At 37.6% G+C, this 25,283-nt stretch overlaps 6 protein-coding genes and 1 long non-coding RNA gene across 8 annotated transcripts; 2 read left to right on the top strand and 5 right to left on the bottom strand.

Moving 5' to 3' along the window:
• Positions 1-4,454: 4,454 nt before the first annotated feature.
• LOC110844213 (nucleoporin p58/p45) lies at positions 4,455-7,401 on the bottom strand. 2 transcript variants are annotated; one of them, XM_022090363.2, is made up of 13 exons: positions 7,007-7,401; positions 6,865-6,942; positions 6,714-6,791; positions 6,556-6,633; positions 6,408-6,485; positions 6,264-6,341; positions 6,121-6,195; positions 5,961-6,061; positions 5,689-5,890; positions 5,412-5,586; positions 5,130-5,328; positions 4,782-5,045; positions 4,455-4,716 (listed from the first exon to the last, which is right to left on the bottom strand). In XM_022090363.2, exons 1-13 carry the CDS (start codon positions 7,255-7,257, stop codon positions 4,562-4,564), a joined length of 1,812 nt encoding a protein of 603 aa, XP_021946055.1. In that variant the 5' UTR covers positions 7,258-7,401; the 3' UTR covers positions 4,455-4,561. The 2 variants fall into 2 exon arrangements, with proteins under 2 accessions (XP_021946055.1, XP_021946056.1); XM_022090364.2 differs by lacking the exon at positions 6,408-6,485.
• Positions 7,402-7,524: 123 nt separating this feature from the next.
• Positions 7,525-9,043, bottom strand: LOC110844212. Its single transcript, XM_022090362.1, has 3 exons — positions 8,538-9,043; positions 8,205-8,456; positions 7,525-8,126 (listed from the first exon to the last, which is right to left on the bottom strand). Exons 1-3 carry the CDS (start codon positions 8,583-8,585, stop codon positions 7,761-7,763), a joined length of 666 nt encoding a protein of 221 aa, XP_021946054.1. The 5' UTR covers positions 8,586-9,043; the 3' UTR covers positions 7,525-7,760.
• Positions 9,044-10,712: 1,669 nt separating this feature from the next.
• LOC110843520 (solute carrier family 35 member G1) lies at positions 10,713-12,361 on the bottom strand. The gene is made up of 4 exons (XM_022089485.2): positions 11,815-12,361; positions 11,489-11,737; positions 11,036-11,391; positions 10,713-10,940 (listed from the first exon to the last, which is right to left on the bottom strand). Exons 1-4 carry the CDS (start codon positions 12,283-12,285, stop codon positions 10,826-10,828), a joined length of 1,191 nt encoding a protein of 396 aa, XP_021945177.1. The 5' UTR covers positions 12,286-12,361; the 3' UTR covers positions 10,713-10,825.
• A 421-nt stretch (positions 12,362-12,782) lies between these two features.
• On the bottom strand, positions 12,783-15,874 carry LOC110844096 (glucose dehydrogenase [FAD, quinone]). Its single transcript, XM_022090218.2, has 11 exons — positions 15,476-15,874; positions 15,182-15,387; positions 14,899-15,091; positions 14,689-14,829; positions 14,476-14,597; positions 14,184-14,354; positions 13,958-14,111; positions 13,547-13,891; positions 13,310-13,466; positions 13,165-13,233; positions 12,783-13,100 (listed from the first exon to the last, which is right to left on the bottom strand). Exons 1-11 carry the CDS (start codon positions 15,624-15,626, stop codon positions 12,887-12,889), a joined length of 1,923 nt encoding a protein of 640 aa, XP_021945910.1. The 5' UTR covers positions 15,627-15,874; the 3' UTR covers positions 12,783-12,886.
• Positions 15,875-16,279: 405 nt separating this feature from the next.
• LOC118434419 lies at positions 16,280-17,283 on the top strand. Its single transcript, XR_004834000.1, has 3 exons — positions 16,280-16,832; positions 16,948-17,022; positions 17,105-17,283. It is a non-coding gene; the product is annotated as an uncharacterized LOC118434419 (long non-coding RNA).
• Positions 17,284-18,313: 1,030 nt separating this feature from the next.
• LOC110844238 (medium-chain acyl-CoA ligase ACSF2, mitochondrial) lies at positions 18,314-23,732 on the top strand. Its single transcript, XM_022090392.2, has 13 exons — positions 18,314-19,538; positions 20,625-20,838; positions 21,161-21,228; positions 21,373-21,433; positions 21,517-21,737; positions 21,823-21,940; positions 22,015-22,110; positions 22,188-22,333; positions 22,410-22,578; positions 22,671-22,696; positions 22,761-22,988; positions 23,169-23,485; positions 23,561-23,732. Exons 1-13 carry the CDS (start codon positions 19,492-19,494, stop codon positions 23,617-23,619), a joined length of 1,770 nt encoding a protein of 589 aa, XP_021946084.1. The 5' UTR covers positions 18,314-19,491; the 3' UTR covers positions 23,620-23,732.
• Positions 23,728-24,766, bottom strand: LOC110844933. Its single transcript, XM_022091267.2, has 2 exons — positions 24,581-24,766; positions 23,728-24,469 (listed from the first exon to the last, which is right to left on the bottom strand). The coding sequence occupies exons 1-2, from the start codon at positions 24,615-24,617 to the stop codon at positions 23,823-23,825; spliced, it is 684 nt and encodes a 227-aa protein (XP_021946959.1). The 5' UTR covers positions 24,618-24,766; the 3' UTR covers positions 23,728-23,822.
• Positions 24,767-25,283: the final 517 nt, after the last annotated feature.

The following is a 25,283-nucleotide window of genomic DNA, read 5'->3' as shown; positions in this document are numbered from 1 at the left end:
TTCATTTTAGATAATATGTAGTCGAGATCGTGCTCAAGCCATATCATGCAAAATCACTACCTTTTCACTAGGAAATTACTAACCACGAGGAAATTTGAGCTTTACCAGAATATATAGCAAGTCAGAAAAAGAGATCACAATTGGACATGGCAGTAAACTCGTCTCATTTCATCTGATTGAAGGTAGAGCTGGCCTTTTCGGCAATGGAGAGAAGAATAAGAAGGTCCATTTTTTACCTTTTTCAGCCCAAAATCTCATCCCGGAGAGTACGCAGAGAGTATCACAGGAGGTGGGCAGGAGGATCGTTTATTGGAATAAGTAAATGGCATGGTTAAGCCGACTTTGCCACAACACAGCCCGACGCTCCGTGTGAATCTACTACCATGAAAAAATCATGAACATCTTGAAAGACTTGAATTTTCATATTACCACCTTCAACTTTAACCATCGGGTCTCGGCTTCCATTGAATGCGGCATTGTTGTTGCAAAGTATTAGACAGACGACGTGGATGCAATATAAGATGCTGCTCATGAGTATTGTTGGCTGGTTTCAAGTTAACGCCATACCTGCCTCCACGTATAACTATCACTCTACTCGATTCTTTTAAAATCTTGGCTGTTTGTTAGTCATTCCGTCCAACAAACCAAGTTCCACTTATTTTCTGCTCACCATCCTTAGGATTACGCTCATCTTATTGTGTGTACATATATAAAGCATAAAGGTGCATGGCCAGGTGAGTGCATATTATGTGTATAGCGTCGGTTGGTGATCATTAAAGTTGGTAAGATGGAGATAAACCCCGAGGGAATAAGTGTTGTCTGTGTGCTCTTGTCTGGATTTGAATTTGTTGTGTGTATCTGCTCACCAGCCTCGGTACTAACAAAGCATTAACGCAGCCCAACCAACTAACTAACGAGATAGAAAAGTATTTCTGATGGATTAAGTGATGTAACATATCGTCCATTGCATACAATAATGAAATGAATTCGTCTAGTTGGTCATGCTCATTATTGCCTCCGTGTATCCCATTATATACTTACATAAATATGTAAATGGTAATAGCACAGGCCAGCCGTACGCAAAAATAGAATTAATCTTGTCGTACAGAATGCATACGAAGGTGTTCATTCGCTTTGACAGCTCAAACTCGAAGGCAACCTGCTGGCTGACAAATAAATCCAGTGTACTTATCATACTAACAGTCACACCGATGATTATTATTGTTAGTCATTAGTGAAAAGCGTACTTCCAGTCTTATATGTATTTTTAATCCTGGCCACAAATCGAGTTGTCCAACAGAGTGCTTAACACCAATGAATGTGATTATTTAAAAAAATTGTGTGTAGCGTTGAGGATGCATATTATGTAAAACTTGGTTTACCACAGCCATTGTTGACCCCTCAGTTGTGCATAAAGAAGCCCAAATATCGAGAGCACATCTTCTCAGATTTTCTTACGAAATATATAAATGTAAGAAAACTGAGAGAAGTAAAAGAAAATCGGAGTGGTTTTGTAAGAGCAAAAGTTGCATAGTTATTCTTCAGATTTACCAAAAAATGAGTAAATGTCAAGGTATCTTTATAAGAAAATGAGCTGCTTCCTGGAAGCGTTTTTAGATCCCAATGTGCTGTCATCTTTTTAGCCCCTTCCACCAACTGAACTGAATACGATTCGACATTCCATGATACAAGTCGTAACACAAGCCACGACACGTTTTCTGATGCACAAGAAAGATTTTGAAATAGGTCGCAGAAACAAACTTGTCCAGGAGCAATTTCTAGATAATAGCAATAATAATATGTTGGATGCTTCAGTGAAAGAAGATAAAAAAGGGGTATGACATATTATTATAACCACATGCATGCATTTTATCGTACAAAACATCCGACAAATGTGGTTGTGTGTGAATAAGTTTTTAAAACTCGGAGGGGTACCACCACACAAAAGTATTCAGTGTGAGACCAGTGAAATTATGATATTTGAACACTTTGGTTATGAAACATGACAGAAAAATACCATGTAGTCAACTTTGTTGTCTACAGCATATTTTACTGCCCCTTCCACCTTGAGTCAGAAGCTTCCCGTCTAAATTTGTATGCAGCCTGACATCTTATTTTTGAGAGAAATTGAACAGTTTAAAAATAACAATGACTAATAAAAAAAATAAAATTGGTTTCTTCTTGTCTGTTGTTTTATGTGCACGTTGCAGAGATGAGATAATAAATCAACACTCTCACTTAACACTTGAACAAATCCAGTAGTACGGGTTTAGACATGCAATTTTTATCAGGTTTTTTGTATATTCTCAAATGCACATTAAGGGTGGGAAAGATTTGCATCATGGATACGACCCCATTATATTATTACTGCAAACAATCAAGGCTTTAGAATTCAGATGGTGCATATAAATCTCCACTCAGCACAAAACAAGCCAACCCTCTCAGTTTAATGAGAATTTTAAAGATATGTATGCAACGACTTTGATTCTGTGTCCATGTTTTGAGGGCAGACTTTTCACTCTTCCAAACTTTTATGCATATTTTAAATTGAAATAAAGTTGATTATGGCTTTTACTTCAAGTGCTTAACCCGTGTTTTGTTAGTTGTATGAGAGTAATTTTGATTGTTAATGCAAAATGGAGAGCTTTCAAATTGTAAGGTAGATGCGATTACTGATTACCCTCGGACACAAACCATTATTACCACATTGTGGCCGTTCACTTGAGCAGTTTCAATTTCATTTCAGTGTTAACCTTTAAAACTTGTTTGTTGCTCAGCCAGAATACATATGTGCATACAAAGCAGACAAACGAAGGGTGTGCATTAGGCACGTATGGATATCTTGCATGTATATCAGGTACGATGGATGGCTGGATAGAATTAATGGTGATATCATAGCTTCATCTACAACAATTGCAATCGGGGCTTATGCTCAAAGGTATTAGCAAAGAAACAACGTGGAGCTGTTTGTGCGTTGATAGCCAGAAAGAATGACAACCAACTCTTCTTATAATGCAGACCTGTATTCCATTTCATGCACCTTCTGGTTCGGAGGGTATATTTTTACGTATTATGCATACCTATATGTCCTACCGGGCAGTACCTACGTAGTCGGTTGGTCTATCTGGTTGATACTGTTGTCGTCCACTTTATGCACGGTTTTTGTTTGCGAGCGTTGTTCATCCTCCAAGAGATACCCAGCACTTTGCAACCTCACAGCAGCCTCTTTTGTATCTCGCTCTCATTCATTAAATTGCAAAATAGTTATGAACACTTTTGCTAATTTTGTTAAGTTCATCCCTCTCCTCGCGCAATCTGAGAGCAGTCGGTGCCCTCGTCGTCCGTCCGGTATCTGTGTGGTTGGATGTGGAATCGTAAAGTCTAGACGCCATAACAAATGGCATAATACACTCAAACTGCAAACCTGAAAGGGTTCTGTAGCTGGGATATTAAGTTTAGCAGCGCTTTTGTCCGGCGTGGGTAGTTAATTTTTTGCCTTGTATGAACCACACTCGGATACCAGACTGAAGCCGTTTTGGTTTCGCATGGGTGGGTGAAATATATAAAAAAAATGAGAAAAATAAATGTGCATACATATTTAAGTATATCACAGCATGAGTTGTTGTCGAGATCTGGAATCAGGCATAATATGCAGAATATTAGTCATCCATATCCATGCAGTTTTCACGTTACGGAAAACTAACGAACAAATAGAAAATAATGAACCACAATCAAGTAATGAGGTTTACATGATGCCATAATCAGAGGTGTTTCGCGTACTTGAGCCAAGTAGGTGTGACTGGACTCATTAAGGAACACGTTCGTATTTTGTGTACCATTATAATTCGTTATACACATGAATTATCCCACCTTTCCTGTTTCCATACAATTAGATATATCAATATGTACATACATATATAGCCAAATCGGCGAGCATACGATTATTACACTCAAATTTTTTACTGATAACAGACACATACTAATTTATTTCGAAACCGAACGAACGATGATGCGGCTGTCATGAGAATACTGATGTACAAACAATAATAATGACTGCATGCGGGATCATAATCCGTATCAGCATCGAATCAATAAACCAAAAGAGAGCGACACAGCACTTTTAAACGAGACCCAAGAAAGATGTAGGATTAACATCGGGGAAAAAATCAGGACAGGCAATCTTGTCAGAAAGAGTGGCTAACAATGGACTGTTGAAAAGTATTTAAAATAGAAATGATTTGCAGTAGTAGCAATACTGGATATCAACTGCTTCAATGATGCATTGCATGGATTGCCAATACTGCTGGATGTAAGAGGCAGACGTCGATAATACATTGTTACATGTACTTGTTATTTAAAAAGAAATATTTGCAGCAAAACATGTCTAAAATGACAAATAAGTGTGCAGTAAGAATCCTCGTAATTATCATAAAAAATAGTGTAATGGACTGGAATTATAACTTGATAGACAATTCTTTATTAGTATTAAAAGATAGAATTGTAGGGATGGAAAATATATAAAGATGAGTCGTGATAAGTTCATAATACATACGAAATATAATCAATGTTTCGTCCTTTTTAGTGCTCCTGGTGAACCAAGTATTGTGCTGGAAGCAGTTTGAAACAGTAATGGTTGCTGAGACGTCATACCAGAATTTATCAGCGGTGTAGACATGGATGCAGACGGTCTATAGAACGATTCATTGCCTCCAGATCCTTTAAGTCAAAGACCAGTTGAACAATTTTATTTAAAGATTGACGTGGTCTATTTGATAACTTACGTGGAGGAGTTTGAAACAGGACATTTAGTTTGCTGTAAGCCTGATCGTAAGTGGTACCAATACGACGAGTCTCATCATGACCAACAAGAAAGCCTACACCAGTGGACACTCCCCGTCGTCCGGACCCCCCTTCTTCGTCAATGTGAAAACGTTTTAAATTTCGATTCACGGCCATCTCATTTACGATTTGCTCGTGCAGATCTTGAACCTTCGCAGCTAGGGCAATAACAGTGTCTTTTGTTCCCTTCAATCCTAATACCAAGTCTGAACAGGAACAAGAGAAATACGTATTTTATATAATTACTTCACGTACAAAAAGGGAAACTTGTTTATTGAATCAAGGTTTACCTTTTGGTGAGAATGCGTTATTTTGGCCTAAAGAAATAAGAGCAATCTCAGCCCTTTCAATTTCACGTTTATAAGATATCATCCGTTCATGGTAGTTTGACACGAGGTTAAAAAAATAATTAGTAGGGGCTGTAATTTCGTTCTGAAGTGCGAGAGGCGTGTCTTTTATTATCAATGCCATTTCCACATTTTTCATTTCCTGTAAATCATAAAAGTCGTCATTGAATATTAGTCAGTGTCCCTGGAAGAATTCTGTTTTATTAAATAAAAATCCCTTCATACCTCTTGAATGTCTTTCATTAAGGCGTTGCAGAACAAAACTTGTCGATTAACTTGATTGGAAAGATTGGAAACGGCCAAACGCGTCTCCTCAACTTCTTCTGAAACCTTTTCAATATTCTTGTCAGTGGCTCGACATATTTCTGACATTTTAACCTTCTGATTTTTCATATGAGTTCTACAGGACCAAAGAAAATTATACTTAGGATTAGTATTTGCATTTTTTTTGTAGATAAATTTAGATCTAGACAAATTTGATCAAGTTGATTCATTCCCTTACTTTAAATCTTCAACAATCTGTAATATTTCTTGAGGAACAGGTAGATCAAGGATTGCTCGACCTTCGGGTTTTGCCGAACCTCCAAATCCACCACTTCCTTGTATTCCCCCTGCTCCAGATGGCTGAACACCCCCCAGACCAGTGAAGGTAGTACTACTCACAGGGGTCGGCTGCGTTGCTGTCGAACTCACCGTAGTTCCTCCTACAAAATACAGCCATTAGTCAAAACCATTTCTTACTTGATATTCGTTGAAAGTGCTGTAGAGCATCACCTAAATTTAATCCAAAACCGGTGGAACTTATTGCAGGTGCTTGGGATCCAAATGAAAATGCAGACGGTTGAGTGCCTCCCAGAGTTAATCCGGATGGTGCTCTGTAAACATTTAGGTTAATTCATAGCGGAAATAGAGATTAGAATATTATATAATGTACTGGGTGGATGTAGCAGGGGCTCCAAATGAAAATCCTGATTGCTGAGTGCCTCCAAGGGTCAAGCCCGACGATGCCCTGCCGAACAATTAAATAGTAAGCATTTTAAGTTATAATAGTGTATACATTCATTTTGTGCATTGTACTGTGTGGTTGTAGAAATTGGAGTTCCAAATGAAAACCCAGATGGTTGTGTACCCCCCAGAGTCAAACCGGACGACATTCTACGTAATAATAATTTGAATTAAGTAGATTAATTCGTGTAATATGCCGGTCTGTTAGAAAATTACTGTGTGGATGTTGTGGGAGCAGCTCCGAAAGAAAACCCAGAAGGTTGCGTGCCCCCAAGGGTCAAGCTAGTTGGTGCCCTGAATTCGAATGATTAAACAACTTAATTAATTTACACTTTTACCGTGTTATAATATTTAGTGTTCTTACTGTGTGGATGTTGCAGCAGGAGTTCCAAATGAAAATCCAGACGGTTGAGTTCCTCCAAGCGTTAAACCAGACGATGCTCTAATACAAATTAAAAAAATAAAATGTGGGCTACTTTATTAATCCTAAGTTGTACTATGGTATTAAATTGCATATTGTACTGTGTGGTTGCAGCAGCAGGAGCTCCGAACGAGAATCCAGACGTTGGAGTGCCTCCAAGGGTCAAGCCAGTTGGTGCTCTGAATTGTAAAGATAATTGTAGGTTTTAATTTACAGTGTTTATACATTATAATTATAATAGTATATTTGTACTGTGTGTTTGCTGTAGCAGGAGTTCCAAACGAAAATCCAGATGGTTGATTTCCCCCAAGGGTCAAGCCGGACGATGCTCTGAAAAACAAAATATTATGTTTTATTTTAGCAAATTCCGCATATTGTGTATGTGTGTTTGTACGGTGTGGTTGTAGCGGCAGGAGCTCCAAACGAAAATCCAGTTGTTGGTGCACTTAATTGCTGTTGTGGCTGTTGAGGAGTCCCGAACCCCGAAAAGCCTCCGGTGCCCAACGCGGTGGGAGCGGCCGTCGCTGGGCTTCCGAGAGTGAAGGGGGATGCATTCGGGGGGGCTGACGAGAAGCCAAACCCCGTATTTGCACCCAGTTGCTGCTGCTGGCCTGCACCAGGCGTAAAATCTCCACCACCAAACATTTTATTCTTAACACAGAATTGGTCACAACTCGGGGTCAACAAAAGTAGAAATTAATAGTAATATTATCTTAATCGTTAGTAAAGAAGGTGAAGATATTCGGCTCGCTCGTGGTGATAAATAAAATTAGCGAAATGAGAATGAAGAAATCTGCCGCTGTTAAACAGGCGATCCTCCGCTCGAGACGGGGACTCTGACACCATGAACAAAGACCAAAATGACGCCCATGTCAAAACATGAAACGAATTTAATAACTCTCCGGTGACAAATTGGCAAAATAATTAGCAGTTTTCGCAATTTATTATTGCTTTGTCTTCAATAAGATACAATCACCTCAAATATATGACAATGATAATAATAATGTTTACAGTGTTTCACACGGTTTAGCTTAATTACTTATTATATATAATGACGTATCAAAAAAAAGACGTTATAGGGGGGAGTGCACCAAATACGCATACTTGGTATATAGATTTATTATATTGACGGTGTCTATCGAAACTTTTTATGTGGACGCAGTCGCTTCAGATGTTGGGACTTTTCCTAACTTTTCCAAATCACTGTAAGCTGGAGGACGATCCAAGAAGCTGTGGACGTTGATAACATGGCTGGGACTGCTGGTGGAACTGATGATACTCGAGGATGAAACAGCACGTTGGGTTGGACTCGACGTTTGTGTGTTGGACAAAAAGGCCATGTTCATCACAACCACCAAAAAAATAAAGTCGACGGTCATTGCGTACAATTCGAACAAAGAGTCGTTGAAAAATGTTGAATAGCTGAGGAATGAGACGGAAAGTTTGATGGTGAGGACGATGGAGGTGAGAAGGAGCACCTTTCTATGACATCTCCACAAATTTTCTTCATACTCCTAATTCAATTAGTAAATATATGTAGTTTAACGGAATTGTATTTGAGTGATATTCTGTAATTATCTAATTAATATTACCTTTCCAAATCCGGTGAGATAATCGAAAGACGACATAAACTGGATGACCAAGCACACGACCAGGATCCCTTCACTGATGATGATTCCTGACAGCATGGTAAAGTTTAGTGCGATGTCGGGAAGTTGATCCGTGTCCATTCCATCCCCATAAGTTGTCGAGCCCCTCGAGAGGGTTAGGGTGGTCACCATCAATTTCATGCTATTCATGACAAAATTGTAGCACAGGATTGGCCAAATTATGACAGCCAAGAGCTGGGATAAAAATAAATCAATTTGCAATTATAAATTTGCTATGTCTATTATCTATGTAATTACATTTCATTTAAAACTTACAATGGATGTGCATGAGAGAAGGACGAGTGGATTGCATTTTGAAAACATTTTAACAGTTTCACTTGTAGTTTCTTGGGTTGACACTTTTTTGTATGCGTACTCACTCCAAGCTCTCTAGTACACTATTTAGCTGTGATAACATTTCCCTTCTTAGTATGCGATAGAATCAACCAAATATTTTGGCATAAAATGATAATAATAACACCTCCATGTAGGGCGGATAAATTTGCTTTGTGATGAAGCTATAGTATGGATTTGATCAGAATTCCAAATTATGTATTTCGAACTGCATTAACCAAGGATGTTATAACGTAATAATGAAATCAGCAGATGTCAATCCAGAATAATTTGTAGTCAGCTAACTGGAGTGCCTTTGGAGATTTCGCTGCCTATACGACACCAATTAGTCAAGAATTGTTATGATCTGTGCCAAAAATTTGTCGAGAAGATCCTCCTCCATAAATAAGTGGGAGACGAGAAGGCACAAAGCCTTATGCAACATTTATGAAACATGCACTACTACACTAATGAATTCATTATTATTATTGCGAGGAGGAGGTTTGCATTTGCACGTATATATCTATGTAAATGCAGACGTGCAGACGAGGTGAACTTTACCATCTAGCATGACTTTGGTAGAAGTCGCATCATTCTGCGATTTTGCTGCTGGAACTAATACGACAAACTGAACACCGTCTAATAACATGAATTTTTGACTTGACATTCAGTTCGCTACATCCCCGTGAGTCATTTCATTCTACAGTATGCGCTAAGTATCCACATAATACATGTGTGTAACTGACATATTATTGTCGTTCATATGAAATAAAATTCAACCGTGTATGTACAATAGCATATTTATGTATGCATATGAACACTGAACAGGTCACATTACTGCGTTGCTAGTACTTTGCTAATTTGTGGAGACTTGGTGCATGCGATATGTACATTGTGTGTGATGATATTATATATCTTTGCAATTCCAATTAGCCATTCAGCCTTGTCCTTATTTCCTTGTCCATGCAAAGTAAAACCACGCATCGTAATCATCGTCAGCAACGATATGCAAGTTCCCCAGTCTATCACGGTGACGTATCTGTATTATTCAGACATTATTAAGGTGCATAACATTGCAAGTCTAGATCAGGGGAGTCGTCTAAAACTATTTGCAAATCTATTTCGCACTCAACTCCCAGCATGGTCACAAGTTAAGATGCTCTCTGCTTGTGGTTCCATTTTACGACATGCCGTGTAGTCTGCTGAAGGTCAAATTTTATTATTTCGAGGAGGAAGATCCAATTTCGAATTCCTGCACAAATGAATATGGGAAATTAATTCTTTTTTGGCAAGGTTTTAATTTTAACACCGATGCGATTAGGGAGAGATGCACAAAACCCACAGATTTTCATATACTCTTAAACAATGGGAAACAAAAGGTATATTGCGAGCAGTGCCAGTGCTGTAAAATTTATGAAAAACCACAGTAGAACAAGGAACATTTTGTAGTTACGTATTCTACTTTTTTGTCTGCACAAAAGAAATTCAGGTTTCGAAATAAATCACATATACTAAGCAACTTGTATGTTAATTAATAGATAAGGTAAACTCGGGTAAATATTATTAATACAATTTATTATTATTTTAGCACACTGATAAGTGTACATATTCTTCCATCTTCTTTTAAAAACTACACGATCTAGATTTAAATAAAGTAAAATCCAGCGATTTAATCAAAGCCGTTACAGGAAATACAAGTCAAAGGTTAAACCCAGGCTAAATGTGTCTACATATGCATGGCATTCATGAATACATCTAATGGTCAAGGACAAACAACAATTCTGCGTTGTAAATAACTTACCTTATCAAAAGTTGGTTGATACCATTGTAAATAAGCCTTAAATACTAATTTAGTAGTGGATTACAAAGGGATGCAACAAATGGAACCACATGCGAGGCTTATGTATACTAAATGAAGATAAAATGATACGCCTTTAATAAAAATTGTTAATTTAAGTGTATCAAGATGTCCTGTTATGCAACTGGCTTCGTTATATTTATATACGCATATTTTTTATATATTTATCGAAATTTTTATTTCAATTTTTATTTAAAATGATATGGTTCATGCAAATGCAATGGCAAATGCAATTGCAATCATGGGATAATTGTCGACAAAATCTAATGACAATTTCTTTCTAAATACTACCGATGCATTGACATATATATATTTCGTAGATCTAGCTATTTTCCATTATTTCATGTGACTTTGCTAATCCTAAGTTCCACCATCAACCGAATAATTGCAAAGGATCACTTTTCTTTCTACTACCAGTTTTATTGCTCCAGTATTTTTGTATTCCTGCTACGAGAACGCCTGTCCATACGATGGCGCCTCCAATAGCACTGTAATTTAAGCAGAGTTATATTGTAATAAATCATCAATTCATGAACTCGATGAGCTGCTTAGCTCTCTCACTACAGACAAGTACTTATCCTACCTGAGCATGTCTGGCACGAGTCCCATGAAAATGTACTGGAAAAAAAATGCGCACACGACATCAAACGACCGGACCAACGAGACTACCCCGGCATTTTCCATCTTCAACGCCATATTAATGCTCGCCACTGCCCCGAATCCAGAAAACAATCCCAGTCTGAGGCAAAGGCCAGTGCCAGAGTCAGGGATGAGAGAGTTTGGAGATTCGAATGCCAAAAATAGTGGCAGTGACACCACCACTCCGGTAAATCCGAGGAAAAATGTCATGGCCAGATAATGAGTTTCCTTTATCTTCCGAGTCACGACAAACTTCATGGATAAAGCAAGCATGCCTCCGAACGCGTATGCACTTCCAATCTAAAAGTTAATGATTTTATTGAATCCGATGTACGTATACATATACATCTGCACATATATGTTATCGAAAGTAATTTCATATCTTGTGCTTAGGTACCAATGCGTATTTATCAAACTCCTTTGCACCAATAAATATCGGTGGCTTCGTCACACAGCCGACGCCGCAAAGAGTGAAAATTGCGATGCCAATGAAAATCACGCCACATTTTTCCCCAAGCATGAAATGAGCCAGGATGGTGGTGATCACTGGACTGCTGAGTACAATCACGGTCATGTCCATCGGTGACAAGTATCCCAGCGATAGAGAGCGCAATATTACCGAACTTGCTTGAAATAATCCTTGGATCTAAAAGTTGTAATTCAGTTTGCACGGTTCATTTCATTGAAGTATGTAGAAGTATGATACATATTCATACGCCTTACCAGCATAAACCCTAATGCAGTCTCTCTGGTTATGGGCCAAACTCCTTGCAGAACTCGTGACCTATTTTGCCATCCCGGCCCAAACTCATTGAAAATTATCAGAATTGTCGACGGAATTACGACGCCCAGATTGAGGAGGAGAGATGCTCCGAACCCTTTCACTCCGTGTGGTTCCAGCATTTTTATCATGAGGAAAGATGCCGAAAACAGCACACTGGCAAGCAACGCCATGCTAATTCCTCCGTACAGATTCCAAAATGACCACTCTTGGATTTCTTCACTCTTTTTTGTGTCACTCGCAATTTTATTGCTAAATTCATTTTCGACGCCAATTTGGAGCGTTTTGTCACCGTCAGATGTACCCAAATTTTCAGTAGAAATTCTATTGACTTTCAGTGATGAAGCGTCAATCTTAACGGATTGATCGGCATCACCAAAGGTTGTGGTTATAATAGACGGATAAGGTGTCATGTTCTTCAAATATTTAAGCTCCAATTTTAGTTTTTATAAATCTGAATAATAGTTTTGTTCTTAGTTTTCATAGTACTTTCAGAGATTTTGAGGATAGGAATGAAAATTATTTCCAACTATCCAGCATACTTATGTATAATCCAAAAGTGTCGTGAACTTGGGGAAACAATTTAAAATAGAAAAGTAATTTGTGAAATGATATCTCCTTGATGCAAGGCTGCCGTGTTTGTGATGCTACATACATACACAACAGTACACATTCAGATACTGGAAAAGTATATGCACACGCGTAAATTACTGTTTGCATTTGTGCGTTGATTATTAATTGGTAGGTATGGGTAGCTAATTATCAGGCAGTAACGACGAGGACACAATCATTGCATTACCAAGAAAAGATTAACATCAAAACCAAAGCCTGGATAAATGCTTCGTATGTGCTAAAGTGTTACACATCCGGCTTCGAAATTCAATATGCGTACGTCGGAGTAATACAGTGATTTCATGGCATTTTTCGGTGAACAACTTTATATCCATCTTTTAACAATAAGGAAACAAGAGGTAACGAGATATCACAAAGATTTTAAGGAATAAAATCAGAATTTCAGACTAGTTGGGAGTAGTAGCACTTGGCCTGCGGCTTCAGGGAAAATGTGTAGTCCCATAAATTCGAAACGTGAAATTGTTGACTCCAATATTCTCTGACTGCGTCTGACCCTGCTTCTCCAATCATCATTGATGGGGCTGCTGTGTTAGCATTGACGATTGTTGGCATGATACTCGCATCAATCACCCTTAGACCCTTAGCTCCAAGGACTCTGCAACAATTAAATCATGTTCCAAACTTTCGCAAATGGGTGAATATATTAAAATCTATTTTACCTTAATCGTGTATCGACCACAGACATCTTATCGTCAACTCGACCCATACGGCAAGTGCCAACAGGATGCCTTAATATATTTAGTTGAGTGAAATTAATTACAAAGTCCCAATCTGCCTAAATGGGTAACGAAATAAATGAAATACCAAATAGTCAGGGTGAAATGGCGGATGTGGCATGCCCAATAGGCATAACTACGAATCTCATACTGCTCACAGCCTTTAGTGTGTTGTTTTGGTAAACGTGTTTCAAGTTTTTTAAACGGTTCCGACGACTCAAAAACGTCCACAATCTTTTTGACCCCTGGCACATAATATAAATACATACATGAGTAAACAAGGTAGAGTTTTGTGTCATAAAGTAATGGAAATATATGCACACACCGTCAACTAAAGCTGCCACATCGTCTGGGTGTTCCAAATAGTGAGGATCGATCAAAGGACGTGAAAGTGGATTTTTATCCTGAAGTCGAACATTCCCACGACTCTTTGGTCTCACAAGACCGACTAAAATGACGAAACTGTCCCGTCCAAAATGAGGCTCCAAAAGTGGGTAGAGCACTTCCTCGCGAATATTCTGACCTCGGGAAATTGACTTCGCCAATACGTCTTGAGTCCCGGCAGGCGCAAAGAAACCTTGAATGTCAGGCCAATCAACGCCGGATTTTCGAACAGAGGCAGACGAGTAGAATAACTGAGAGTGAAGGGCGTTCGGCACAGTGAGTGGTCCTGTTGGTTCAAAATACCAAATGCACCCGAGTACTTAAACGATGATATTTATCTTGTCTTGTGTACCTTTTCCATTGACACTGTAGTCATAAATTACTGCTGGAGAAAAATCCCTTTCGGCAAGAAAAGATTTTGGTTGATTGATGAGAAAGGGGGCCAAAATGGTCATGATGTGGTCGTGGAGGTTTTCGCCAACAGGAAGGTTTAATTTAGTTTTGATCTGTTGGACGGCATAGTTATTTCATAAGAAATAATACCATAAAATTCATGTGTATTATTATGTCGCACTGACGCCGACAGATTCAAGATGAGATTTGGGACCAATTCCTGACATCATAAGAATTTGAGGCGAGTTTACTGAACCTGCTGAAAGAATAACCTCCTTCTTAGCTCGAGCAAACTTTTTGACACCATGTTGCATGTACCAAACCCCTTCAGCTCGTAAATTCTTATCAAGTTTTACCTGAATATTCAGATTCATATTTAGCTGTTAGTTATTAATTAATTTTAATTCATTAAACACATTAAACACATTCATTAAACATTATAGGAAAATAGTAAAATCAACTAAGAAGTATTTTCACCTTCATTGCACGAGAATATCTTAAAATTTTGACGTTTGGCTTATTTTCAAGTTGTAAGATAATTGCGGAGTATGTTCCAAACCGTTCCCCATTTTTTTGCGTGGCTTCAATTTTTGCAAATCCTTACAATCGTGGTTAAATATTACAACACAATAAGTCTTTAGATATTTCATTGTTGATAAATATGGGGATATCAATGAGACAGTACAATACCTGTACGTTGCGATCCTCCGTTAGCGTCGATCGTCGGAAACCCATTTTGTTCTCCGCTTTCTTTAAATTCCTCATAAAGGCTCAGCCAACGTCTTTGTTCGATATTTAAAAATCCGTAATCAGATTCAGAGTAATGTTTTTCTGTAATAATAGTAATATAAAACCTGAGATAATGTTTTGCTTATAAAGCGAAAAAATGTGAAAAATTACTGTTGTCTGAAAATTCTCCGTTATAGGATTTTATAGATTTTTTAAAAAACGGCAGCACGTTTTCATATGACCACCTTACGTCCCCGGTTAGGTTTGCCCAGTTGTCGTAATCTGCTGGATGACCTCTCAAATAAAACATCATATTTAGTTGCGTTGACCCACCCAACACTTTTCCGGCATTCCACATGGATTGCTATAAAGTGAAAAAATGCTTCACATATAATTATCACATGTAAAAATGGACGCATTCAATGTTACGCATGTTTCAATTAATACGATGTACATTGTTTTTCATGGCCCAACACGCATGTTTTTGAGGAACGGTCATATGCATCCAATCAGTTTCCGGGTATCCAATCAGGTCAGCAGAAATTCCAGGAACACTGTTTAAAAATGAGGGGTCGCCTCCGGCTTCAATCAGCAAAACTTTGATGTTTTTTGAAGTGGAAAGTCTGTGAGCAACCACGGCACCCGCAGCCCCCGATCCAACTTGAGCACAAGAAACCATTAGTTTGATTAATCCAATCAAAAACCAAAGTTAATCGTGATAATCATGACGCGCTGCATGAATCCTTACCAACGATGAAATCATAGACCACGTTTTGCTCCTCATGATCCGAGAAATAAGTGCTGCTAATGTAATCTGAGTAGTAATTGGCAGCACCAAAGAACCAGATCATCCAGGGCGTGCTGAAAAATAATAGGTAAACTAGGGGTTTGTAGTACATTTTCGGACGTGTAACAAAAAGTAATAAAATCTGCAAAAGGAAAAAGTGTTTATGGGAAATGCAAATAAATAATACCACAACCACACAGACAACACAACTGACTACTGGCTGATTTGGGGGTAAAGGCCGTGGTGCTATATTGTGCAATCATTCATAATAAGTAAACTAACATTGCAGTCAGACAGATCTATGCTATGTCTATATTATGTCATGTCAAAAAAACACTTGAATTCTGTACCCCACAATTAAAATACACCACCTCCAAAGTTGCTCCTGCCATAGCAGATTTTCTCATCGCTTCAGTCAGCGTATAATTAATGGTCATGATGATACTCACATTAAATGTCACGCAGGTTTGTATCCATTAAACTCGCAAAGAGGCTCATGTGATCCGATAACACGACAAGTTCAAGCTCCAAATTCATGAACTTGTCAACAAAAAGCACTTATATGCATCCCTGCCCTACTCGGAGGCTTAGTAATGTGCGGGTGCTTGATTTGTACACGAATACGAAATAGGAATAAAATTATGTTAGGGATACGATAGTTTGCATGATCAGTTTGCTACTTGTTGTTTTGTCACTGAGGTGGATATCAGAATTTTACTAGCTTGCATTTTGAAAAAGTGTAAATGTATTAGCTACACATGGAAATAAACTGCATTGATTAGTCCTAATGTACCTCAATTAAATAATCGTCTTTTATGTAATGCTGTGGCATAAGGCATTGTGCAATAAAAACTAACCTCAGCAAATGCTAGACACATTGCATTAAAAATAGATGACTTACATAAATACCTGTACACCACATTGAGTAATATTAGTAATTGAATTAATAATTGAACATAATATATTTGATCACACAAAATTGAGTAGTTTCCTATTTAAGCTTCAATGACGACGCGCATTTATGAAATTTTTAGTCTTGGAATTCAACGAACTGCACCTATCAATTAAGGAGTGGCAACAATTAAAGCAAGTTATGATGCGTGATTGCAATCAGTCAAATTATCCCAAGAAGTTTTATACATTTCTCGCTTCATACGCTTTTGTTCACATAATCCTGAATTTCGACGAGATTTCTGCCAGATGATACTTATATATTCACTCCAAGGAAGGAATTCTGCATTTTTCGGTATTTTAAGTATTTTGCATGTGCAGTATTTTTTATTTGAATCATACATACGTGGAGACATATTATAAATGGGTATAATAAAATATTTTGCATAATATAAAAATTATAGAAAAAATAAATATATTTCTAGATTTTAATGTCATTATTTAAAATCATTGTATATTTTTCTTAAATTCTGTTTTACAAGCTTTCGGCGCTTTCTCCACTTTTGTGATACTCACGGGTTTGACATCAGTGTTCCATACGAAGGTGAAACAGAAAGGTAAAATCATTGGAGTATTTAATTCATCCCATTCTTTCGTGCTGTATAAACTTACGTCGCACTTTGCATTTGCTTACTACAGAGGAAATCACGACAACTTTGCCCCTTGCTCCTGAACAAGATGATGACCTTTGCATTAAACCTGGATTTTTTGCCGATACAAAGAATTGTGGGGCTTTCTACCGGTGTGCGGAACATTTAACACTTAACAGTGACCTCCGCTTGCTTATTAAATTTACGTTTATGTGCCCACAAGGAACCGTATTTGATGAGTCTACCAACACTTGCAATTTCCCATACCAAGTGCAAACCCTCTCGCCAAACTGCCAAAAAGAATACATATACGAATACTGACATGACACGTGTTATCTTGCAAATGTGTACCACTTACGTATAATGTGTGTAACCCAAGATTGTTGCTAAATAAACGGTCCATTTTTAAATAAATGACTATGTTTGCTCAATTATTTAACAGGAGGTTGCTGTACAAGTATTGATACATTTCATAATTTTATTTAAGCTGTACTTTTGAACATGCCGAAAATATGTACTATTAGGCGTACTACATTAAGAGTAAAAGTGAAAATCAACCTTGATTTTTTCGACTGTGATTTGTTTGATGTTACGGTTGTTTGGTTTGACGTGACCATTTGCATGGCGTGGTTTCCTAAATATGTTTACTAGAAAGTGTTTTGCTAAATTGTTGTTTAGAACTCGCACCTTCTCTGGAGAATAAATTGCAGGCTTTACAAGCTTAGCACGGATTTGGTGATTAGAAATAGAACTTTTTAAAGAGCTGATTATTAATAAGTTGTCTTAATCAGTAAACTATATAATATTTCACGCGTATGTATTGTTTGCAGTTGAGGCACACACAGACAAACCACAAAAAGATTAATACGTGCTAATTTCGATTCTTGTAATGAATTTGACCTTGAAGAAAGATTACCAAAGTTAAAGATACCCAAAAATGCAAATGATTTCCATTTGAGTGACCACCAAACGGTAATTAAACCCGAGTCATAAGCACCGATTAAATATGCACGATATTGCCATTTAAACGGTTATGGTTCGTTACTTAACAAGTAAAGTGATGTACATAATTGCATTAGTGTCTTTTTCCATTTGTTTTGTTATTATGCGGCGGCCGATACGATAAATGACAACCTTTACTTTAAATTTCATGTTCAAAAATGTACTTTAATATTATTTGAATGACTTCAGTAGAGTCGAGTTCATGCTTGTGTTGATGGTTGAAGTGGAAAATAATTTCAAAGGGCCGTGAAGTTGGACCATCTAGCAAGTAATCTGCATGTTCATTAACGCAGTTGAAGAGCAAGTACTTATGTACATAGTCAATAGTAGCAGCAAGTGATCATATGCCGTAAGACGGCTCATATTTGTATTTATCAGGTAGCTATTAGTTTAAGGTATTGGAAATCTAACAATTATAAGGATTGAATCATAGCGACTACATGTAAAATATTTACCAGGTCCTCGTTGTTCGGTTTACTTTCGCAAAGCCAAGCCACAAAATTTGTCCATTAGTCAAGTAAACGACATTCCATAGTCCAGAGTAAAAGAGCGTCCAGTATAAAAAATAAGTATTACATACAAGCGAGTATTGCAACGGGGAAGTTGAATTCTACATAAATCAAAATCTTCGACAGAAATTATGGTTGTGGATAACAGAAATCATTTTCGATCAGTTACATACATCGGAAAATATTGTTTCCTTTTGTTTCGTGGTTTATGATCTAGATTTTTCTTGAGAAACCACACACTAATTCTTACACTACCTGAACAATTTTCAGATAATTGTTTATTTTTCATCAATCATGGGTATCTCTGTCGTCGTGTTTAATATATAAAATAATTGTCCATAGGATAGCTTGCTGGATAATTTTGTCCAGACTTTGCCTCTGCATCACTGTTCGACGTATAAGTTTGTGGTTTTGGTCTGATTGGCCTGCGCATATCTCGATTCTCTCTAAAAAATTTCTGGAGACTTTAGACATACAAAAGTTGATTTTGGTTCTTGAAATTTAAGTATGTGTATCAATCAAGTGTATTCATCGTTAAGATATCAGCATATACGTATATTATGTGTAAGTTGGTAACAGCGTTAGGTGCTAACAACTGGCAAGAATCTTCTATAGAATGATAAACTTGTGAGTGAAATAGTACGCAGAGTTACAGAGTCAAGATTGGAGGAGATAAAACAATAAACAACACGACAGTGTAGATGATCAGTGTGGGGCAGACCACAGTGATCAAAGTTGCAACCTGATCAGGTATTCGTATAAAGACTGAAAGTGTCCTCCGAAGGCGTCTCAGTGGAAGGTGCGAATTGTCGCGGAGTTGTTTGTGCTACACATCACAGTGAAATATTCTAGCACGTCTCATTCCACAACTTTCCAGAGGTGGACTTAAATTTAAAATCTGTGATCAACGTCACGTTCCAAAATCATGCGGACATTGGAAATTGCAAGATTCCAAGAAGAACTTCAGCCGGGGTACTTAATTGCCTTTATTACGTTTATGCTTATTTGACCTTTGACCTTCGCATGGATTGTGGTCTACGTAGGTATGAGGAAATACTGCCCAACTCCGCTTTCACTTTTTTATTTGCCTTCGACCTTTATTGAGTAGCTCGTGACCAGTTTTTCTGATTTTCATGCGGAAACAACTTTCAATTCCTCTAAATAATGTCATAATAAGTCAAATACAATTGTTGGAAATAATTATTGAAATGCAATAATAATTGATAAGAAAAACGTGTAACTCCAAATTTTGGATTTTAAGATATTTTACAAAGGTGTTTAAAGTTTGAGTTAGGGAACAGTCTGGGCATCCTAGTGAGCGAGTTGACTTTTTCTCCTCGCCACTTACCAGTAATGTAAATGATTTTTGTCACTAAGACTTCTAATTTGCAGCTAATACAAAATGGATTGATTTCGTTTTGGTGGCAATAAATTCCCAAGTTTGTGCTTTACAATTGCCATGTAGCATAAATTCCATAATAAATCTCGGTGAAAAGTATTGGACTGAAACATGATATGAGTCAATGTTTCAGTTCAATACTTTTCACCGAGATTTATTATGGAATTTATGCAACATGGCAATTGTAAAGCACAAACTTGGGAATTTATTGCCACCAAAACGAAATCAATCCATTTTGTATTAGCTGCAAATTAGAAGTTTTAGTCGAAATTTTTCTCCTTTTCTGGTTCGCGATGCCCCGTTTGGAGAGTGGGAACGGTCACTCTCAAAACCCAAAGCAACTTTTTACATGCAACTGCCTGCATTGTTTACATGAAAATCAGCTGCTCTGTTCGCCCCGCCCCCCCTCATTAGCAAAAAATCTCTCGGCACACAAGGAGACGCAACCGTCGTCTCTGTCTTTTAGTTATGAGATTTTTTCAACGTATATGCATTCTTAACCTTACTAAACACGTTGTATGTATGTGCTGCGACAGCAAGTACCATTATTTATTTATACGTGAATGAAAGCAAATTTCGTATTCTATATTCGTGCATACATATTCATACATGCATAAATCTTATACTGCGAGTCAGACCGTTGCTGTTTTTAATTTTAGTTTGCGTGATGAGAACGAGGAGTTGGACCACTCAAGGACGAGTACTTGTCGCAAACAGGGTCTGAGCTACTTCAACATTCCTGGAGAATGTCCGATGCTGGGGATGACCGTTGGAGACATGATTGACTTTGCTGCGTCCAAGTACGAAGATGCAGAAGCCTTTGTTGCTCCCTTCCAAAATGTGCGACGCTCATTTCGGCAACTGCAACGTGATGTAAGCACTTGTATTTTCTACTTCTTTCCTTAATCGACAAGAAGGGCAAGGAAAAGGCAGGTCCAAAAACGCTTAATGACACAGAACACTTGATTTTTTAACGAACTGAGAAGTAGTTTTGTTGAACGCTTTGACATGCAACTGTGATATCCCAAATGGGAATGAAATTAACTATAAAGTGTTTAATAAAAATAGATGGCATGCATCCTCCACACGCAATAACTAATTAAAAGTCTTTGTAAATGGGAATTTAATTGTATCTTAAAATTAGCTAGCGCATATGGAATGGACATAACATGGATTTATTCTAATAAATTATTAGGTAGATAAATTTTCGGGTGGATTGGCAGCTCTTGGATTAAAATTTGGAGACAGAATTGCCATTTGGAGGTGAGTCTTTTACCCTAAAATAGTTTTTGTTTATCGTCATAAGATTCTGCATGGCGTTCAACAAATCAAGAAAATGTTAGTCATTCGGATTTCGTGGGCAGAAATTTAATAATTTTATTTTGTTTTTTAATTGTCATTTACAAGCCCGAACACTTATGAATGTTACCTGACTCAATTAGCTGGATGGAAAGCTGGTCTGATTGTGGTAGGAATTTTGTTAATTTGTTGCAGCTTAGGATTGGTTAAGTAATTTTGATCTACACAACGTGGCTTTATTCTCCCCAACAGGTTTGCATTAATGCAGCTTTGCAAAGTCGTGAACTCCTTTATGCTCTAAATAAAGTGGGAGTGAGATGCATAGTGATCTCCAAACAGTTCAAAAATCAAGATTACTATGAAATTTTGACCAAATCCATCCCAGAAATAAAAAAATCATGTTATCCAGGCCATTTGAAAAGTCCTCATGCACCTGAACTGGAGTTTGTCATTTCGGTCGAGAGAGATTTACTGTGAGCCTAAATATGTATCTGGTATTTCATTTCTGTGAACCATTTACACCTGAAGCATTAAAACTATAGCTTGTGTATCTTCTAGTGGGGCTATACATTTTTCTGACGTTCTGGAAATTGGGGACAACAATATTCTGATCCCTCAAAATCAAGAATCAAATAAAATCCAGTTTGATGATGTGTGCACGCTATTTTTTACCTCTGTAAGCACTAATTCAATAATACCCGCTCCATATTACTCGTATTTATACTAACGTGAATTTCTTTTGAAAAACAGGGGACAACCGGAAGTCCAAAAGCCGTAATGTTATCTCATCACAACCTCGTTAATAATGGATACTTTGTCGGACGAAGGCTTGGTTTAAAAATTAAAGTGCATTGCATAGCAATTTGTGGATCTTATTCTGGAAAGATTATTCATAATTAAATTACTGTAACAATTGTATATAGGACAGAATATGCCTCTCCGTCCCACTTTTTCACGTCTATGGTTGTCAAGTTGGAATATTTGCTTCTATGATACATGGCGTTACGACTGTTATTCCGTCTTACGGTTACGACGCCAAAGCTATAGCATGCATTTCTGCGAGTGAAAGGTACGGTTTTAATGGAATTATGTGAAGTTGCATACACGGGTTCACCTCTTAAATTAAATCTTTGCTTAACGTTAAGATGCACTTATATAACTGGAACGCCAACGATGTTTTCTGATATGCTGAAGGCAATCGATGGAGTGGAGATAGACTTTTCAAATCTCAAGGCCGTAATTACTGGTGGAGCCATATGCAGTCCAGAATTGGTGAATGACATAAGGAATCGGATGCCGCTCTCAAAAGTTGTCGTAAGCGCATAACCATGATGTGTGGTTGGGTTAAATTAAGTGATAAACTGCGTTAAAAGTTCAGAGTACATTTTTCTGATAAACTATTTCAGAGCAATTATGGAATGACAGAAATTGGGTAAAATAAGACAAGAGATGCAAGTACAATGAAACATGTATTAGCAAGTATGATATCCTACTAGATGCACTTACATGGGACTCCCGAATGACTCTGATTTCTTGGCGTCATCCACTGCTGGGTTCCCATGTGAGAATACTGAGGTGAAATTGGTTGACAAAAATGGAAAAATCGTACCAATTGGGGAAGAAGGTGAACTCTGTGTTCGAGGCTATGGCGTGACTTTGGGGTATTACGGAGAACCAGAAAAGACGTTGGAAGTTTTAGAACAATCGAGGTGGTTTCACACTGGGTTCGTCAATTTCAATTTATATCAATCTCGTTTTTTGAGTTTTTCCCAGTTCTTGACATGCTACATTCTACACGTGTGTATAGTAGATGAAATGCAAAATTAAGCCAATTTAAGTATGGAGTAGAGAGAACTGGAGGGGTATTAAGTTGTGATTTTCTTTTATTCCCACAATAATTAAAGGGATCTCTTTGTGATGTCTGTGAGTGGTCATGGCCGTGTAGTTGGTCGTATCAAAGAAATGGTTAACCGAGGAGGTGAAAATGTGTACCCCAAAGAAGTTGAAGATTTCCTAAAAACGCACCCCAAAATAGTTGAAGCACATGTTTTTGGAATGCCAGACCAAAGAATGGGCGAGGAGCCATCCGTGTGGATTCAGTTGCATGAAAATGAAATCATGACACCCGAAGAGGTGAAATCCTTCTGCAAAGGCCAGATCGCCCACTTCAAAATTCCAAAATATATATTTTTTCGGGACGACTTTCCCAGAACACCTTTAGGTATTTTGACATTAAAATGCAGATTTTAGTTGTTAATATTGAATATGCAGTATTCAATATTGTTTCTTCTTTTAGGAAAAGTCCAAAAATTTCGAATGAGAGAGGAAACATTGAAGATTCTCAAAAAAATGTAAAACAACAAAATATTTTGGTTCTCTGTAATATTTAAGTATGTATGCACATATTCATTACTTATACGTTAGTAGTATTTGTACATTATTTAAAATAAAAATAACTGTAAATATTATTTCCCATCCTGTTTTATTCCTTGCACATTTATGTATGCATATACATATTTCTGAATTTCTGCATAATTAAATTATTGTCTACAAAATAATCAGGTGGCAAAGATGTAACTAGAAAAGGCTACCACAAGCATTAAAATCCCATTCGTAGCATGTGACAAAATTTTGGAAGCTTGACATCGATCAATTTCCTTGCGTACATTGAGCGGCCTGAAGGGTTCATCCTCATTTTGATCCAAGCACATGCAGTAGCCGTTACTCGGTGCTGTCCTGTGAACGCCTGAACGACACTCCGTTTCCGGCATGCAGTTCAACGACCGTCGACCATGTTTGTCCAGATTTGGAAAATAGCACTGGTGACCGGGCTTGACAAAGCATGATTTTTCGAGTCTGTTCGCATGCAAGGGATCGCACTGACAAATGCGTATCACTAAATTGTCCTCAAACTCCTTATCTTGACAGATGCTGAAATTTGTGCACTCTGCATCTTGTTCACATGGCTGACCAATTGGGGTAGACGAGTTAGAAGTGTGGTTGGTCGCCGTGTGGGGTGCTTCTGCACTGGAATGATGACGATGGTGTACGTTGTTGATGGTCACGTTAGATTTGGTGGATGAAGATGATAATGCTGAAGGAATACAAGATAATAAGTTCACCCCCAAAATAAGCAGGAGCAGGAGATTGATGGATAACGAGTTGTTGTTGCTGAACAAGGTTTGTTTTCCAAAGGAGCCTGGTCCTAAAAAATGCATATTAAGCAAGATCGAAATAATGTACATATTAAATATATGCATATGTGGCTTATGGTTTATGGCATGTTATGAATATGGATTAAATGTAACAATCTTACTAAATGTCGATATTCCGATGTAAATGATACCAATCATGACGTTCTAAAACGTTCGTCTTCCGTTGATTTACTAATTGTGAAACTGATTACTTTACAATTTAGGTTCTCCTGGAATTACTAACGTTTGCAAACTGCGCACAGGAAAATCCATCCATTTCATGGGTCGTTCTCGTTTGCAAATATTCGATTGCGGTTTACGTGGTTAGTCAGTGGTCAGCTATCTTACAAAAATATGCGTGAAGCAGGGAGAAGAATATTACGATAGGAAAATAACTATGAAAATAAGCTAAATACTTGTATCCATCCATATTCATAAGGCATAAATATTATTGTTAGGCATATGGTTCACTCATCATCATTCATACTTATTTCATCCCCTTGGCTTGGGACGAGTAATAATAGACTGCTTATTGGGACATAAAACTTCCGAATTCTCTGAGAAGACGAATGGGAAAGAAGCATGATCAGCATTTCCTAATGGAGCATATTTATGCATGTGAAACATGTCATGTTTTCCAGGATGAATCGATCCTTTTTTCGCAAGGACAGCTCTGTATGATACCGATTATTATACGTATGTATGATGATCTATGTATGCCTTTACGACATTCTGCACTTCTTAACCATATGCATTCATGTCATGGACAAACCAACTTTTGTATAATTTCAGGGATTACAAATTCAATGTCTGATGAAGGCAACA

The sequence above is a fragment of the Folsomia candida genome, unplaced genomic scaffold (assembly GCF_002217175.1).
Source record: "Folsomia candida strain VU population unplaced genomic scaffold, ASM221717v1 Fcan01_Sc002, whole genome shotgun sequence".
NCBI classification, from domain to species: Eukaryota; Metazoa; Arthropoda; class Collembola; order Entomobryomorpha; family Isotomidae; genus Folsomia; species Folsomia candida.
This window is presented reverse-complemented; position numbering and strand designations above follow the sequence as displayed.

Bases quoted from the DNA above. Each gene is read 5' to 3' on its own strand.
- LOC110844096 (XM_022090218.2), bottom strand. From the start codon at position 15,626: ATGTACTACAAACCCCTAGTTTACCTATTATTTTTCAGCACGCCCTGG. The intron at 14,830-14,898 runs GTAATTTTTCAC...CTATTATTACAG, and splicing joins CGGAGAATTTTCAGACAACA to AAAAACATTACTCTGAATCT. The intron at 14,355-14,475 runs GTGAAAATACTT...CTGAATATTCAG, and splicing joins GATATTCTCGTGCAATGAAG to GTAAAACTTGATAAGAATTT.
- LOC110844212 (XM_022090362.1), bottom strand. From the start codon at position 8,585: ATGTTTTCAAAATGCAATCCACTCGTCCTTCTCTCATGCACATCCATT. The intron at 8,457-8,537 runs GTAAGTTTTAAA...TTTTTATCCCAG, and splicing joins TTCTCTCATGCACATCCATT to CTCTTGGCTGTCATAATTTG. The intron at 8,127-8,204 runs GTAATATTAATT...TAATTGAATTAG, and splicing joins ATCTCACCGGATTTGGAAAG to GAGTATGAAGAAAATTTGTG.
- LOC110844238 (XM_022090392.2), top strand. From the start codon at position 19,492: ATGCGGACATTGGAAATTGCAAGATTCCAAGAAGAACTTCAGCCGGG. The intron at 21,434-21,516 runs GTAGGAATTTTG...TCTCCCCAACAG, and splicing joins GGAAAGCTGGTCTGATTGTG to GTTTGCATTAATGCAGCTTT. The intron at 22,579-22,670 runs GTAAGCGCATAA...AAACTATTTCAG, and splicing joins TGCCGCTCTCAAAAGTTGTC to AGCAATTATGGAATGACAGA.
- LOC110844213 (XM_022090363.2), bottom strand. From the start codon at position 7,257: ATGTTTGGTGGTGGAGATTTTACGCCTGGTGCAGGCCAGCAGCAGCAA. The intron at 6,634-6,713 runs GTACAATATGCA...AATTTGTATTAG, and splicing joins CCTGCTGCTGCAACCACACA to AGCATCGTCTGGTTTAACGC. The intron at 6,486-6,555 runs GTAAGAACACTA...ATTCGAATTCAG, and splicing joins CCTGCTGCAACATCCACACA to GGCACCAACTAGCTTGACCC.
- LOC110843520 (XM_022089485.2), bottom strand. From the start codon at position 12,285: ATGACACCTTATCCGTCTATTATAACCACAACCTTTGGTGATGCCGAT. The intron at 11,738-11,814 runs GTAAGGCGTATG...TACAACTTTTAG, and splicing joins CTGCATTAGGGTTTATGCTG to ATCCAAGGATTATTTCAAGC. The intron at 11,392-11,488 runs GTACCTAAGCAC...ATTAACTTTTAG, and splicing joins AGTTTGATAAATACGCATTG to ATTGGAAGTGCATACGCGTT.
- LOC110844933 (XM_022091267.2), bottom strand. From the start codon at position 24,617: ATGATTGGTATCATTTACATCGGAATATCGACATTTA. The intron at 24,470-24,580 runs GTAAGATTGTTA...TGCATTTTTTAG, and splicing joins CATCGGAATATCGACATTTA to GACCAGGCTCCTTTGGAAAA.